The sequence below is a fragment of the Pezoporus flaviventris genome, unplaced genomic scaffold (genome assembly GCF_033815535.1).
Source record: "Pezoporus flaviventris isolate CSIRO_AGI_PZ_B2104156 unplaced genomic scaffold, CSIRO_AGI_Pfla_v1 ptg000035l, whole genome shotgun sequence".
In the NCBI taxonomy this organism is placed as follows: Eukaryota; Metazoa; Chordata; class Aves; order Psittaciformes; family Psittacidae; genus Pezoporus; species Pezoporus flaviventris.
Window position 1 is genome coordinate 7,043,949 of NW_026892583.1, and position 16,343 is coordinate 7,060,291.

The 16,343-nt window shown below is 41.0% G+C and overlaps 1 protein-coding gene across 2 annotated transcripts in view; it reads left to right on the plus strand.

The window, feature by feature from the left end:
- KIAA0586 (KIAA0586 ortholog) overlaps positions 1-9,701 on the plus strand; it is a 74,489-nt gene extending 64,788 nt beyond the window's left edge. For both annotated transcript variants that reach the window (XM_061462426.1, XM_061462425.1), the window contains exon 31: positions 9,286-9,701. In XM_061462426.1, the coding sequence (XP_061318410.1) occupies positions 9,286-9,367 (82 nt within the window). In that variant the 3' untranslated portion in view covers positions 9,368-9,701. The remainder of the gene's footprint in view (positions 1-9,285) is intronic.
- Positions 9,702-16,343: the final 6,642 nt, after the last annotated feature.

Genomic DNA, 16,343 nt, shown 5'->3' on the forward strand with positions numbered 1-16,343 from the left:
GAAAGATCATAGAGTCGTAGAATCAGAATGACTTGGGTTGTAAAGGACCTTAAAGATCCTCTAGTTCCACCACCTCCTCTGCCACAGGCAGGGACACCTTCCACTAGACCAGGTTGCTCAAAGCCCTGTCCAGCCTGGCCTTGAACACTGCCAGGGATGGGGCAGCCACAGCTTCCCTGGGCAACCCATTACAGTGTGTCACCACCCTCAGAGTAAAGACCTTCATCCTTGTATCTAATCTACATCTACTTCTTTCATCTTAAAGCCCTTCCCCCTTGTCCTGTCCCTACAGGCCCTTGTCAAAAGCCCCTCTCCAGATTTCTTGTTGGCCCCTTTAGGTACTGAAAGCTGCTTAAGGTCTCCCTGGAGCCTTCTCCAGGCTGAACAACCCCAGCTCTCTCAGCCTGTTTTCATAGGAGATGTAATTTTCAAACCCAATGCAACCCTAATTTATGCTGCAACATCACTGAATTTGATAATACAACTGTAATTACTTGTGTAAATTATTTAAAAATTATTTTTAAATAAAAACAGCCCATGTACCTTTTATTAATTAAAAACATGCTTTGATATTTCTATTATTTTTAATTTGCCATTCCCCATGTAAGCTATGAAATGTCATTATGTCTAGCACTGTGGTATGATGTAGATAAGCTGGAGGCAGTATTGCTGCAATTAATATTGTTAAGATACAAGGTCTCTGTGAAGCCAGTCCTACTGCTAGGACTGCTATGAATGATTCCGCTTTGTGAGGGAAGTCTGTATAACTTCATCTTAGCATTTAGTGTGAATTCCCACTACTGATTGATTAAGATTGGCTTTGGCTTTTGTTTGGTGTTTGGTTTGGGTTTTGGTTTTTTTTATGAGTGTGGTTTGGTTAGTTGGGGGTGTTTTTTTGAGGTTTTTTGATCTTCTTTGTTTTGCTTCACATACTGGCATTAAAATGTCTTTTGGATCCCCAGACATGAAGGTGTGAATAACAAAGCTGAATATATTCTATAAGCATACTTTTTAAATTATCTTCCTGTCTACTGGCCTGTTACATTTTGCAGAAAACAAGAAAAGGATTGGTATATAGGTGATACCGAGTTATCCCGGTTAAATAAATTGTTAATTACACAATTAAATATGCAGATTTTTAATTATCACTTGTCAGATTCTCTTAATTCCGCCAGCTGTTTACCTAGGTTGTCTCTAGTGGATTTAGAAACTGCTTCTCCCCTCAGCCTTGCATGAGATCCACGCTTTCCTGTTGTTTTTCAAAGACTTTGGACCACTAATGAACCAACTCCCTCTCTTTTTTTACTTTGAAATAAAAGCTGCAGCTTCAAGGTTTACCACAGACCCCTCATGTCAGCTCTCCCCAGGAAAATGCCTGCAGTTGGGAAACAGCAGTGCTTAAAAGTTAAGAAAAGACTATTTGTTTCTGGCAATTGCATATCCAGAAATCACAGGCATCAGTACGGAAAAATCAAATTGACTTTTAGTATTTCTTGTTAGCATTAATAATTATAGTAGTTATTTGGACAGATCATGACACATCTTTTGGAAGTGATTTGCTGGGAAAGAACAGCAAGAATTGTGGCCAGGGAATGAACTTGTTAAGCAGTGAAACATTCTACAGAGCAAATATGCCAGATGTAGAGGAGCAGAGTAGATTTGAGGCACCAAAAGGAAATATTTATTTAGTAAACTCTGCAATCTCATTCCTAGATGTTTTTGGAGCTGTTTTCTGTCTGCCCTTCCCTACTGGTCTCTGTGTTAGGATTTTGAAAAATCTGGTTCCAGTTTGTTTTATGTATTTCTAGTTTTTATTCTGCTTCATGTTGCTCTTGCATGTTTTGGAAAACCACTGAACCTTGAACTCAGACTTTAGAGGAGGCAAAGTAATTTTCAAATATTCGGCTTTGAAAAATGTGTTAGCTCCTTAGCCCTGTGTCCCCCTCTCCTTTCTGTGTTGAGATCTGAATTTATTTTCCTTATGGAAATATTTATAGCTAGGATATACATTAGGGTTTAAACAAACAAACAAAAAAGCATGTTTATTTTCTGTGTGCTTGTATGCAGAGTTTCTGTAAGTACATTACACCATGGGAAGGTGGAATTTGCCAAATTTAGGTCAAAACTCAGACTGAACTCATACTGTATAGTTTTCTGTCTCTGCTTTTGTCTATGGCCCACTTATGGAGGTTTATGAGTTGGCTGAAGCCTTTGAGAATGAAGCTGTGTTTTTTCAGCTCATGCAGTAGACTTCTGCTTTTAAATCCAGGCATTTTTTGGCTCAAGTCCTACAGATGTCAGTCCATTTTTGCAAAACAACTGAAGTGTTTTAATTGTAAATCTATCCCTTTCATGTAATGCAGCCCTAGAAATTTGGCCTAAGTTTGCCTAGGGTCTTTTCTGTTTGTCATGAAACTGGCAAAGTTAGGGGCAGTCTGTTTTTGAGTTATGAAAACAGAGCTGCATGCATTTGCAGATCATCTTGTTCTTGCTCTCTGTATTTCTGTCCTAGTGGAAGGCAGCAGTCTGACCTGCAGCCAGGGGCCCTAAGTCGAGCAAAGCATTTACACAATGAGAAGAGAGTCCCTGCCCTAAAAGGCAGACATGCTTAAGCATTTTTGGTTTGTTTCTGGCAAAACTGAGAAAGGAGACCTCCACAATAGCCTAAATATGCATATGGATTCAAGGTGGCCAGGGCTAGAAAAACAAAGGAATTATCATTTCTAATGAATGGAGAAGAATTTTGTTCAAACACTTGGATTATTTGTGAAACTGCTTGTTCCTGAGAATGTTATATTCTTTCCCATCTTGAGGCCATGTGACTATACCCACTTTCAACTCTTTAAGCCATCAAATTCCAGAATCGTATAGCTGAGATGCAGGGTATAGCTAGACATGAGTCTGAACTGGAAATACTGTATAATAGTTATAATTAGTAACAGGACTGACATTGCAGTGTATTGTCTCCTTTCAGTGTAGCCTTCAGAATTGTTCATATCAAAATATGGATGTTTCTTAGCAGTATATGCTAGCCTAGCAAGTCTGGAAGGATTCTCATTTTGCCAAAAGTGCTGCCTCTTGGGTTGCTGTACTTGGTAACTTGCCTGTACAACCACATATGAAAATGAGGGAATTTTTATTTGGTACCATACAGATATCCATGGAGACATGGATCGGACACACATTGGCACAAATCTGTATTTCACACCTTTACTTACAGATAAAAGGAGCAGATAAAATGTTTCTACTGAGAGTAGTTCTGTTAGGTTTGGGCTTGTAGGTATTTTTCTATTTTACAGTCAGTACTGTAAAGAATTTCTGATAACTGTTTCCCTGCTAATGGTCTTTGTAACTGTATCCCAGATGTAAATATTTTTTGGTAGGGAAAAAGCAAAATGGGGGAATGACACAGGAAAAAAAAAAAAAGGCACTTTCATTAACAGTTTTAGGGTGCTGAGTTACATATCTGCAGGTGCTGTGCTGTCCCCAGTGCTCTGAGCACTTGAGATAATACCATCTGGAGGAAGTTATTTGTTGGGACAGGACAGTGTTTTAAACTTTGAAGTCAGTAATAAACAAAGTGAAGCAGCTGGAATCTGGCAGAAGAAGAAGCAAGCTGTTCATATCAACCCATGCTATTGAAGGAATGAGAGCAGTGTACTGGAGTTGTTTTTACATATGCTTGGAAGTTTATTCTTGCTCTAGAAGTTAGCTGCTTCTGTTATGTTAGAGACTTGAGGGAGGATTGCTGGGAAGTGATGGTTGGTTTTAAATTTTAGGAAGTAATATGTAGGTAATTACAGTAATTATATTTCTGGTTTTATACTGAGACAATAGCCTGGGTCTTGATCCTTCAACCCTCTCCCTGTTTTATGTTTTAAAGATGCCTCTTTTCATTTACAAGGTATGGGTCTGGTTTACCTCCAGGTAGATTAAAAATAGAAGTTTTATTTAATGTATGGACTCTGACTTGAAGGAGTTAAAGCACATAGCTTTTGACTTAAAAGTCAGACTTGCTTAGGCTTTTTATTTTGCCATACAGAAAAATTAAAAAAAAAAAAATTAAACATTTTTCTTTGTTTTTATTGTAGCCACATGGTATTAGTAACCAAACCTCCCTTCAGAGTGTTTAATTCCTTTTCCATTTGGCATACATTCACGATACACTTGTACATAGCATACTCTCTGTATGACCGTACTTCTTAGACAAAATCTCCCTTCACAGGTCACTGGATAGTTGACACACCATTAATTTTTATGTTTCTGTTAAAGATCTGGAAATTTAGTACTGTGCATGAGTTTGTTATAGATTGCCAAGAACAGGAAAAATCTCTAATCCGAAATCTGACCTTTTCCACCAGTGGGTCACCAAGATGTCTTCAGTCACTGTTGAGTTTCCACCAGTCAAAGTACCCTTACGTGTCAGCTTTCACAGTTTATATGAAGGTATTCTGTTAGATGGTGACAATGAATTTGGAAAATTGGAGGTCACCTGAGGTCACAGAGTCCATTGATTGGATTTTAACAAGGAAAATTTTTATAAATACATCTAAGTACATGATTACAAAATTGTCCCAAGTACTTCCAGAGCCTCTTAAAGAGGGGGAAAAAGCTGTGAAGGTTACCTGCCTTCCTGCCCTGCACTGCTATGTAAATGGAGAAATTTTCCATTCCATTTTTATGGCATATCAAGAGATTATAAGCACCACTGCAATTTGCATACTTGTGGCAGTGAGGAGTTTAAGTTTTAAGAGGAAACCATCTTAGTATTTGTTATGAGCTGTTATCTGATGGGGGAAGAAATAAAATGGAATATCACATTGTTGAAGAAGGAACTGGCCAGGGACTGTGCTTGTACATAGGACTGTACACAGCAGTGTACAGCAAAAGGCAGACACAAACATCAGTAAATAACATATATGTGAGCAAGAGTAGAACCATTTTAACTTATGTGCTCTTGTTTGTGTATTTATTCACATACTCATCCCTATATGTGTATGTGGATGTGTTTTATGCACTGTTCATGCACAGTTACATTAAGCAAAAGGTAATAAAATATATGTGAGAGTAACTTAGGAGTTTTATCTTTGGGCCAGTTTCAGGACTAGCAGCTTTCTGTCTTGGAAAGTTACAGTCATGGAGCAGAATCTCCCATGTAGCTAAAATAGGATATCCATAGTTTTTTTACAATTAAAATGCTGAAAATCCAGGTCCTATTTTTTTCTGCCTGCATCTAACAAAGCCAAGGATTTCAGATTTCTGTCTTTAAAAAAGGCAAGTGTTTCATTTGGATATTTTTAAGCTTATCTTTAAGGATGTTTAGGTAACTCGGGACTTTGTACTTTTTCTCTTGAGCAAGTAATTGGAATTACTCATTTAAATTTTCTTTCCTTTTAGTATTTTATATCTATTGTAAAACTGAACTACAGTATGTCTGTAAAATATTTTAGATTATGTGTTAGGAAGGATCAAATACTTGAGAAGTTACTACAGAACCTTGGGATAAGGGAATATAAGTCCCCCCTCCATTTTTTCTTTTTTTCTTTTACTTCTTTTTTAACAAACCTGAAAACAGCTGTTGAAACAATGACATCATGGAATGTGACATGACTGTGGAAATTATTAACTAAGTCAGTCTTTGAAAGCATCAAAGTACATGTAGTGTTGGAGAGTTTCTTAGCATCTAGGATGATTTACAAAGTTTCCTTGGGCATTGCACATTCACATCTTTACGGTGTGTCAGTTTCACGTCTGACCAAATAAATGCTTTGCTTTTCTTCAGTTCCCCTTCTGACTAACCTATTTTTATCACGCGAACATGGCTACAGCGTAAGCTTATGGAAGTACTTCTGGAAAACAAAACACAGATGTTGCTTGCACATCTTAGTGTTGTTACCATAAACGTGCTTTTAAATGATGTTCAGAAGTTGTGACACTTCGCATGTTGCTGGCATCTGTGCTTTACAGAGGAATTTGGGTTGGGGGTGACAAAAGCTGTCCAACTGGTGAGGACAGTCTAGTGGAACTACAGGGCTTCTTGCATAGTGCGCAAATGACTGTGGCAAGCAGGTGATGTGTTGATTCCCTGGAGATACAAAAAATGTGCTTGTACTCTTCCTGACTCTGCCTGCCTTTCTGAACAGCAAGAGGCTTGGCTGGCGCAGGTTGCTCCTTGTACTGACTTTACTGTCTTTGGCATCATTTGTGTTTGACTTCCTTGGCTGTTGGCTGCTGTTCTAGCATGAAAAACACCAGATGAAATTTTATTTTAGCAGTGGGTTTTTGTTATTTTAATTAGACATTTGAAGTGTGCTTTGCTACAAGTCAGATGAAAGCAGGTTACTACCACAGTGACATAGTAGGTAATTAACTGGGGTAAAAGAAAACCTAACTTCATGATTTTATTGGGGAAAATAGTGTTTTCATTACCTAGTCTATCACAAAGGAAGGGAAAGTTGTTTTAGCTTATTGGAATAAGAACAAACTCAAAGAGAGCCTTTGCTGTCATACACAGACTCGTGTGTTTATTTTGCTTGTAGGTGCTGCACTTAAATGTCCCAAGGACAACTGAAATCTCAAAATGCTTTTTCTGTAGATTTGTGACTGTTGTACCATTCATTCAATGCCATTTCTCCTGTCCTCCTTCATTCTGCATTTGTAGCCTGATTTGTGTCTTGCTCTCTCTATTCCATGAGTTGATTCATCTTGTCTCCTTCCTTTGGCTAAGTATACTAACTTTTGCCCATGACCCTTATCCCTTTCCATCTCTGGTGTCTGGCTACAGGTTATTTTGTACCACTCCAGTGGCTCCCAGACAGGAGGACTTAGAATAGAATCATAGAATAGTTAGGGTTGGAAAGGACCTTAAGATCATTTAGTTCCAATCCCCCTGCCAGGGCAGGGACACCTCACTCTAAACCATGCCACCCAAGTCTTCGTCCAACCTGGCCTTGAACACTGCTGGGGATGGAGCATTCACAGCCTCCCTGGGCAACCTATTCCAGTGCCTCACCATGCTAACATGAAAGAATTTCCTCCTTATATCCAATCTAAACTTTCCCTGTTTAAGTTTTAACCTGTTACCCCTTGTCCTGTCACTACAGTCCCTAATGAAGAGTCCCTCTCCAGCATCCCTATAGGCCCCCTTCAGATATTAGAAGGCTGCTATGAGGTCTCCACACAGCCTTCTCTTCTCCAGGCTGAACAGCCCCAACTTCCTCAGCCTGTCTTCATACAGGAGTTGCTCCAGTCCCCTGATCATCCTTGTGGCCCTCCTCTGGACTTGTTCCAACAGCTCCATGTCCTTTTTATGTTGAGGACACCAGAACTGCACACAATACTCCAAGTGAGGTCTCACAAGAGCAGAGTAGGGGGGCAGGATCACCTCCTTCGACCTGCTGATCACGCTCCTTTTGATGCAGCCCAGGATACAGTTGGCTTTCTGGGCTGCGAGCGCACACTGAAGCCGGCTCATGTTCATTTTCTCATTGACCAGCACCCCCAAGTCCTTCTCTGCAGGGCTGCTCTGAATCTCTTCTCTGCCCAACCTGTAGCTGTGCCTGGGATTGCTCCGACCCAGGTGTAGGACCTTGCACTTGTCATGGTTAAACTTCATGAGGTTGGCATCAGCCCACCTCACAAGCGTGTCAAGGTCCCTCTGGATGGCATTCCTTCCCTCCAGGGTATCAACTGAACCACACAGCTTGGTGTCATCGGCAAACTTGCTGAGGGCGCACTCAATCCCACTGTCCATGTCAGCGACGAAGATGTTGAACAAGACCGGTCCCAACACCAATCCCTGAGGGACACCACTCGTTACTGGTCTCCAGCCGGACATTGAGCCATTGACCACAATTCTTTGTGTGCGGCCATCCAGCCGGTTCTTTATCCACCGAGTGGTCCATCCATCAAATTGATGTCTCTCCAATTTAGAGACAAGGATGTCATGTGGGACAGTGTCGAGCGCTTTACACAAGTCCAGGTAGATGACATCAACTGCTCTACCCCTGTCCATCAGTTCTGTAGCCCCATCATAGAAGGCCACCAAATTGGTCAGGCAGGATTTCCCCTCAGTGAAGCCATGCTGGCTGTCATCAAGCACCTTGTTGTTTTTCATGTGCCTTAGTGTGCCTTCCAGGAGAATCTGCTCCAAGATTTTGCCAGGCACAGAGGTGAGACTGACTGGTCTGTAATTCCCCGGGTCATCCATTTTCCCCTTCTTGAAAATGGGGGTTATATTTCCCTTTTTCCAGTCACTGGGAACTTCACCTGACTGCCATGATTTTTCAAATATGATGGACAGCAGCTTAGCAACTTCATTTGCCAGCTCCTTCAGGACCCGCTGATGGATTTCATCAGGTCCCATGGACTTATGCACGTTCAGATTTTTAAGATGGTCTTGAACCAGATCCTCTCCTACAGTGGGCCCAAGGACTTGATGTGACCTCTCCCTTGCAGGAGCTGCTGGTGCATTGGTGAGTGAGCTGTGCAGAGGCTGGTCCCTCTCCCAGGATGTCCCACATTTTGCAGGGTCAGATTGCAGGAATGGGAAGTGTCAATGTGCCATCTTAGACTTGCTGGAAGATGAATGTAACTTCTGAAGTCCTGCAAGCCACATCTCCAGGGGGAAGGCTGTGTACATTTTCTTTAGAATCTGTCAGAGGTGATGGAAGGAAGATAAACCACAAAGAGTAGCGAGAAGGACCCTTAATGAGTCAGGGAAGTTAGGGAAGTGAGTTAGGGAAGAGCTAAAACAACTTCTCACTTGTGTTCTGGGCAGCTGAAGCAAAGGGTGTTTGTCTCTGCAGGACTCGTAGTCAGTGGCTTCAGATTGTATTGCTTTGCTTTTTCTGATTGTATATAGATATGTGGTCTTGAATAATCTGAATGTTATCTAAGGGTTTGTTGCAGACAGACATGCACGTATTTAGAAACACAGTATTTATGGATCTCACTTCATTTCTGTGGAAAACACCACTATACATATTTGAAATTATTCTGAGGCACCGGAGATTATATATTTTTGTGTATGGTTTTATGTATGGTGTATCTGTGTGTAATTACAACCCAGTCTGCATGTGAACAGAAGTCCATCCTTTTGTTACCTGATAAAGAAAACTCTGATGGCTAGAACAGCACTCTAAAATGCCTCAAAACTGAGGAGGATAAGGGTGTCTGTGACTTTGTGTTTCCATGGAGTGATGCAATATGGAGATGACTCAGTCCAGCTTAGTTGTTTGTCATAGAGAGCAAATAATGTGTTTTGTTCTACTTTTTATTTTTTAGGAGGGAATGCTGCCCCGCATCTACATTCACATGTTTCTGCGGCAGAGGTGTCAGTGAAGCTGCCTTCCCTGAACACAGATAATGAGACACAAAGTAGTATATGTGGCGATTCAGAGTCTTCAGGGACAGATACGTTTTAAAGCTTACAGCTTTTTATGACAGTTGCTGTCTGAAGATTTTATCATTGGTTCATTTGTCTGTCAAGTGTGATAGTCTGGGTGTTTCATCAAAATACCGGTCTTTCAGTACTGTTTATTTTCTACTATTTTTCTTAAAATTTTGTTATGGTAATAAATTTAGGCAATGATTCTGTTTGTGAATATAACAAATATTTTTAAGCAAATAAAATGCAGTTCTTTCAGAATCACTGTGACTTTATGTAGATAAAGGCCATTTAAATATTTATTGTATGCACGTATGAATGTGGAAGTGATTGGTATTAAAATCTGTCTCACTGTTGGGGGAAAAAATGCTTGGTTCAATATAATGTCAGTACTGTCAAAATATTGAGCCAAAGGGAAATATATTTGAAGCCAAAGTTTGCAAGAAAATTGTACCTTTAGGTATCTTCAGAGCTTGTTCATTCTTAGAAGCCTACTATGACAAAATGCTAATTCAAAATTGTATGTAAAAGAGACCAATAGAGTTTAGACAATAGAGTTTGTATTGTTATTCTAAGAAATTTCTTTTTAGAATTACAAGATTTTTTTGACATTTTGATGTTTGTTTCCCTAAAGACTTTTTCTCATTTGAATCATGTCTGTATTGGAGATTGTCTGGGTAAGGTTATTTGTTGACATTTTTGAATGTAAATTCCTCCTTCTCATGAGACAGAGCTAGTTGCTGCAGTCTCGGCCGTTCAGAAGCCTGATATTCTCTAGTCAGAAATACCATAGTAATAATTAACAGCAAGAGTGTGTGATCATATTGCCACCCTCCCAGGGACTGTACCATTTTTTTATTGCCTCAATCAGGGCAATGTGGTCAATCCAGCAGTGACTGGGGAGGATGCTGGGATCATGTGCCCCAAGCAGCATCCAGGCAAAATAAAAAAAGAGGAGTTCAGCCGTGTTCCAGTAAAAAAACAAAGAAAGAATCTCTTCTCCAAGCAAGCCAAACAAAGCTTTTGCTCTGTTCCTCATCCTGTCTGAGCCTTTCATGGGATATCTGTGGAAGAGGTAACTGTGGCACTTTCAAGGACATGGGGGGTGAAGGCATCTCTCAAAAGCTAGGAAAAAGTACTCCTTTTGGGTTGATTTGTACCTTGTGACACTGGGGCATATAACTTTATCTGCACAGCTTCACTGCATCGCTTAAAGAGAGGCACTTTGTTGATGCAGATAGTCATAACTCTGAACAGTTCCCATTACTTGTATTTTACAGAGCCTGCGCTGATTTAATCTCTCCGTAACAGAGAAAGATTAAAAATTCTTTTTGTTTTCATTTGGATCTTATTTGCCACAATGTTGAGTTGATTTGCTGAAGAACCTGCAAGGGTAAATGGAAAAAGAGAGCTTTGACCATTTAAAGTCAGTAATATCAAGAGGATTCAACTTTAAAGGGTGTCTCTAGCAACTTGCAGAGTTGTGCTCTTGTCTGTTTTGACAGAGATGTAAATAGCAGATTTGGGTGGTGGACAAAAATGTGGCAGGCTTCATGCAAAATGCAGTATCACTTTTTTAAAAGGTACAAATGGGACGGCATTACTGGGAGCTGGTTTTCAGCATACGATGTCATGAGCATTGTCTCCAGCAGTCAAGCTGCTTCTAGACGTTCTTAAACTGTGGCAAGCCACCAGGAGCAGAGGAGAGCATCTGTGAGTTTGTGCCAAGTCTGTGGAGCTGCGCATATAGATCAGACTACTGACATGATTGATACTTTAAAAACAGCAGCTTTTTGGGGGGTGGTGGATGTGTTCTTTCACCCTGCAGCCGGTTGCTGCAGCAGGGCATCGAGTGGTTGCACTAGAACAACTGAGAGGATAATGAAATGCAGTGGGGAGGGCAAAAGCTTCTTAAACCAGATTTCCTGCAAGAGAAAACCTTAATGAAACTATGTTCCAAGTGCTCTGTCAATCTGCTTGTTTTTTTAGGATATGTAATTTAGGTCCCCTTTGTTGCGGTGTAAATGGCAAATGAGCTGTCGTGTTCTTGTACCCAGAGCTGTAGGCCTGGATCAGACTGCATTGTGCTGAACTAAGTACAGTAATAAAGAACATGCAGAGAGCTGACAAAATAAGGATGAGACAGGAGACAGGAAACATACACAGGCAAAGGAGAGTACACAGGAAAAGACGAGAGCCCTAGCCAGTGGGAGAGGCAGTTGTCCTCATCATACTAGGAAAATGACTGTGTCAGGTTTGTCTACAGTGCTGAACATCTCACATTTTGCTCTAATTAATTTCTTTTTCTCTTCTTGGGAGCAGATGAATTCAAGTTAAACGTGTTTTCATTGTCATTGGCTGAATCCTGTAGAAATTAGTTGTGGTTTCAGGAACACACATCAGAAAATTCCAAGAGAAGACCATTTTCAATCAGCTTTGCAAATTCTCTGTAGAGCCATGTTCTCTCCCAGCTCGACGTGACTGACTGATCTTTTTGGAAGCTTCTAGGTTTCTGGCACTGCACTTCAAAGATTGGCTGCTGGTGGGGATTACACTATGGCAGTGGGATCTGCCAGTTGTTCATTCCCACTGCTACCTCCACTGTTCCCATTCTAAGAGAATTTTGGCGAGGTGACTAAAGTGCAAACTCTTTGCTTTTCCTTCCTCGCAGCTTCCCCAAAACAAAGTAATTTGCCTCATAAACATAAGGAGAACTCTGTAAAACTGGCATCCTGTGCATAGATAATATTACAAGTATTTCTATTCCTAGAAAAAGCTAAAAGCTGGAAGGGGGAGGAGGAGAAGGAGTGGGAAGGGAGGAGAGAATGTTTTGGTTTTAATGTCTCCATTTTTTCCTTTGAAATGGGAAAAAGTATCTTCTAGAAATTTATCTATTTCTTATTTTTGGATTCAGTCTTGTGTTTCAGATTCCTGTAAAGTTTTCCGGAGTTTGAAATGGTAAGCACATGTTCTGTGAACACAGCCAAGCTGTGATAAGGAATTTGTCTGTCTGCATCTCCAAGTTCCATTTTGTTTCTACAGCCTTTATGATTGAAAATGCACATTTCTCATGGGCACTCACAGAACTGAAACAGCATGATTTGCAAGCTTGCTAAATGGATTTCTTCCAAGCAAGTCACTGGGGTATGTCATCAAAGCTTAACAGCATCAAATAGAATTCCATCCAGGAAAAGTATTAAAGTATTAAAAACCCACCTCTATTTTATATATATATAGTGGTTATTGAATTTCAGGATTCTAGTGTGGAAACTGAAAACCTGGCGCTTTTCTTTGGTTTGACTGAAATCCTGGTGAAGCTTGCAAATATTTTACATTAGGAGAGCACTAGAATGAGGGTATTTGTTCATGGATTGGAATTGCAGTATAGGAAAGTGCAAAACTGAAATGTCAGAACTATTTATGTTTGCAGAGCATCTTTTTCTGCTTTTGATAAGTAAAATGTGGCAGTTTGGCAGCGAGGTACTCAAAATTTAGGTAAGTTTGGGGTTTTTATCTCCTTCTCTCCCCCTCCCTGAATTAAAAAGATGCTGTATGGTGAGGGTGGTAGCAATAGAGATCTACAGGGATCTGCAGGGACAACATGCAATTCCTGGCACAGGCTGAGCTCCCTTTCCCTAGGCCGGCACAGGCTCCTGGGACAGAACTCCAGCTGCAAGCTGATAGGTAGGTAATTTGTCTGATGAAAGTATCACCCTTTCCCTGTTCCACTGAGTTATCTCTGTTTTCAGTATAGGAAGTGGAAAATTTCATGTGCACGCTTAATCTTCTCTGAATTGTGGGAAATTGGATAAAGTGAGGTTTTTGTTATTCCTGTTCACCTTCATAGCTCAGAGATGGAAGTTGTCAAAATTAGCTGCTAAAAACATGTGCTGACCTTCCAAGGTGCTTTACAAATCACTACAGGATAACATTTCTGTCCTGACTGCGTAAAGATGTCTGTGCCAGCTTCCTCCCTTCGAATTAAGTTCTCAGATGTTTAAAATTACACATGTGCAAAAGTTTGCTGGATCTCAGTCTGAAATGTAGCCATTTTAGAGCTGGAACCCTGCAGCTGTTTGACAGCTCAGTATTAACACTCAACACAAGAGTTTAAGACAGAAATGCAAGAGGATTGCATCTTACGGAATTGAAACGATGTGAGTTCATTCTTTCTATAGGTGTCCAGCACTGTTTTGTGTGTGGGACTGAAAGCTGTTGTTTAAGCATTGATATTTGTACAGGTTGGCAGGTGTGTTCCTATAGAGCTCTTTCATTTTTTAATCCCCTTTTGCTGCACTCCTGATTTAGATACATGTCTTTCATAAGTTGTCTCTAAAATATTCTTTATTATTATTATTATTATGTGTGGATGCTTCCCCCAACCTTCCAGGACATGGATGTCATAATGTTTCTTTGGTCCTGCAAATGTGGCCAGATCATGTATCCAAATCTTGATGCTGTGGCATTCTTCAGCCAGATAAGGGACCTGCAACAAACTTTTTCCACAAATCTCAAAAGAAACCCCAACATCTTAATCTCACAACAGCTGAGCAGAGGCTATAATACTGCTCTGGACCCTGCTCGTGAGATGGCAATAATACAGACCCACAATCCTCTCCCCATGTCTAGAGCTTTTGTTATATTTTGGGTAGAAGGACCAAGCTGCTTTTGCCTTTTGCTCTCATTCTCTGCCTTGAGAGGTAAGTACAGAAAGTACAGAAAGTAGACTCTTCAGGGTTATTCCTTATACATTGCGATGTATTTAGAAGCTAAGAGAAAAATCGATTCAGAATTGGAATCAGAAGCCTGTGAGGTGCCTTGTTCATGGAGGAGGTCATTCCTCAGTATTTCCAGTCCAAGAAACAGCTGTTTTGGGAAAAGGTGCTTTTTCATCCATCTGCCAAGCTTAACTTAGGGCAGAGAAGCATTGTCATTCTGGTCAGACTTCATACCAAAGGCCCGCTGGTCTTTCAGGCTGATGAGTTCTGCACTGAGTTAGTTGAAGAAGTATGTGAAGCTGCTGAAATTCCTTGAGCTAAAAGCTAGGGGTTCTTGCCCATGTACTTGCCATTGAAAGTCTAGGGCAGGTCTCAGAAAAATAGCTGGAAAAAAGAGAGATGCAAAAATCAGCCCGTTGGAGAGTTGAGTGGGTGCTGAGCAAAGAATTTTACTAAAACTCAATAAACTAAAAGCAACTGGAAAGTAGCAATGCTGCAACTTTGCCGATGACCTGCCAATGACCTGGAAGCCTGGGCAGCTGCTGGGATGAAGGTCCAGGAAGAAGACAGTGACCATGGCCAGCACCACGCAGGGCACTTCAGCAGTGGCTGGCTGCAGGCAAGGAAGGCAGCAGCTCTGACTCTTTAAGCCCTCTCTTGGCTTTGTCTTTTCCTGGCAGGAGTTCCCAGCCCTGCAAATCAGGGCTGCTAACATTTCATTTTGCCTTGGACTGGCTGCACGCAGAGCTCCCTTTCAGGGACATAGTGGGGTCATTCCTTGCTCTGCCATTGCAATGCACCTATTTCTTACTGTCATCTGAAAAATTCTCCCCTGGTTGGTGCCTGTTTCTTAATATATGTACAGTTATACTTACCTTGCTGCCTGTTATCACCTGCACAGCCAACTGTTTGTTCACCATCTAAAACTCTTGCCCCTGAAATGATGACTTAGAGCTTATTTTTAATAGGTTCTGGGCAATGCTTCATGTGGTGATTGGACACTTTGCTTGGTGAGTGACATCCTGTCATTTTTCCTCCCCTTCTTTTTATTCTGACGGTCATGGAAATTGTGCTCTTCCTGCGTGATGTGCCCTTGGAGAAGGGCATTCAGCATCCTGTACCTGTCACACAAATAACATCTTCCCTTTCTGTGCTGCGGAGTCGCACCTTCTTCCCTGCTGCATTTACTTAATCAGCACCTATGGCAAAGCAGCAGCCACTGAGCCACAGATCAGATGTGGTACTTGCTGTGAAACCCAGCATCTGCCTAAATAGCACCTGTATCTGTTAATGCTGATTGTTTAATGCAGCTTTCTAGGTAGTATAGTGCCAGGTGCTGTTGAGTAAGGGATTCCTCTGGCCCATAAGCATTGCAGCTCACAACTGAGGAGGATTTCCCATTGTGTGCTCAGGCTGCAATGCTGTGCCTCTTTTGATTCCAGACTTTAAACACTGATTTTGTTTTGCTTTGCTTTGTTTCCCCAGGTCAATTAGCTAAAGCCATCTTTGCAATTAAAAGCAGTCACATTCTTGTCTCCTCTAATTTTGATAAGGATGTTTTTCAGGGCAGGGAATGACTGGTTTTGTTTAGGTTCTTACAGACCTTTATAGGGACAATAGTGGCTGGTTTCTGCAAGTCCTGCTAAAACCAGGAGGGTGCAGAGGGATGAGATAGGGACCACATTACAAAGAGGGATCCTCATGGAAAACAAAGAGCAGAAATGAAAGTCAGAAGGTGACAGATCCCTTTTTCATCCTTGCAGCAACTGTTTTGCATCTGCTTGTTGTACTGTTTGACAGGTAAGGATTCTTTAGGGAGGAACTCTTTTATCTCTGCACTGGGCCGGTAAAATAACAGCAAAGGACTGTTCATCCCTGCCTACCTGGACTATTTTTGTTATCTTAATTGTTTCATTCTCACAACCCACACTCAGCCTTTTCATAAGATTGGATCCTTGATCTTCAACCCAAGATCTTGAGGAAATCTCAAATTGTCTCCCTGCAATTTCTCAGCCTCTCTCATCTACGAGAACAAACCCTATCTCTCCCCACCTGATGTACTCTGAATTTCCACAGGGATTATCTAAACAAAGCCCATGTGATCCATTTCTCTCAACCCCTCTACAAATGGGAAAGCATATATCATGGGTCCCTACAAATAAACACAACTGGCAAGATGTGATTTTTCTCTGTCTGAAGTAACACCAGTTCTTTAATCTGCTGCCTCCTGGAAGCAT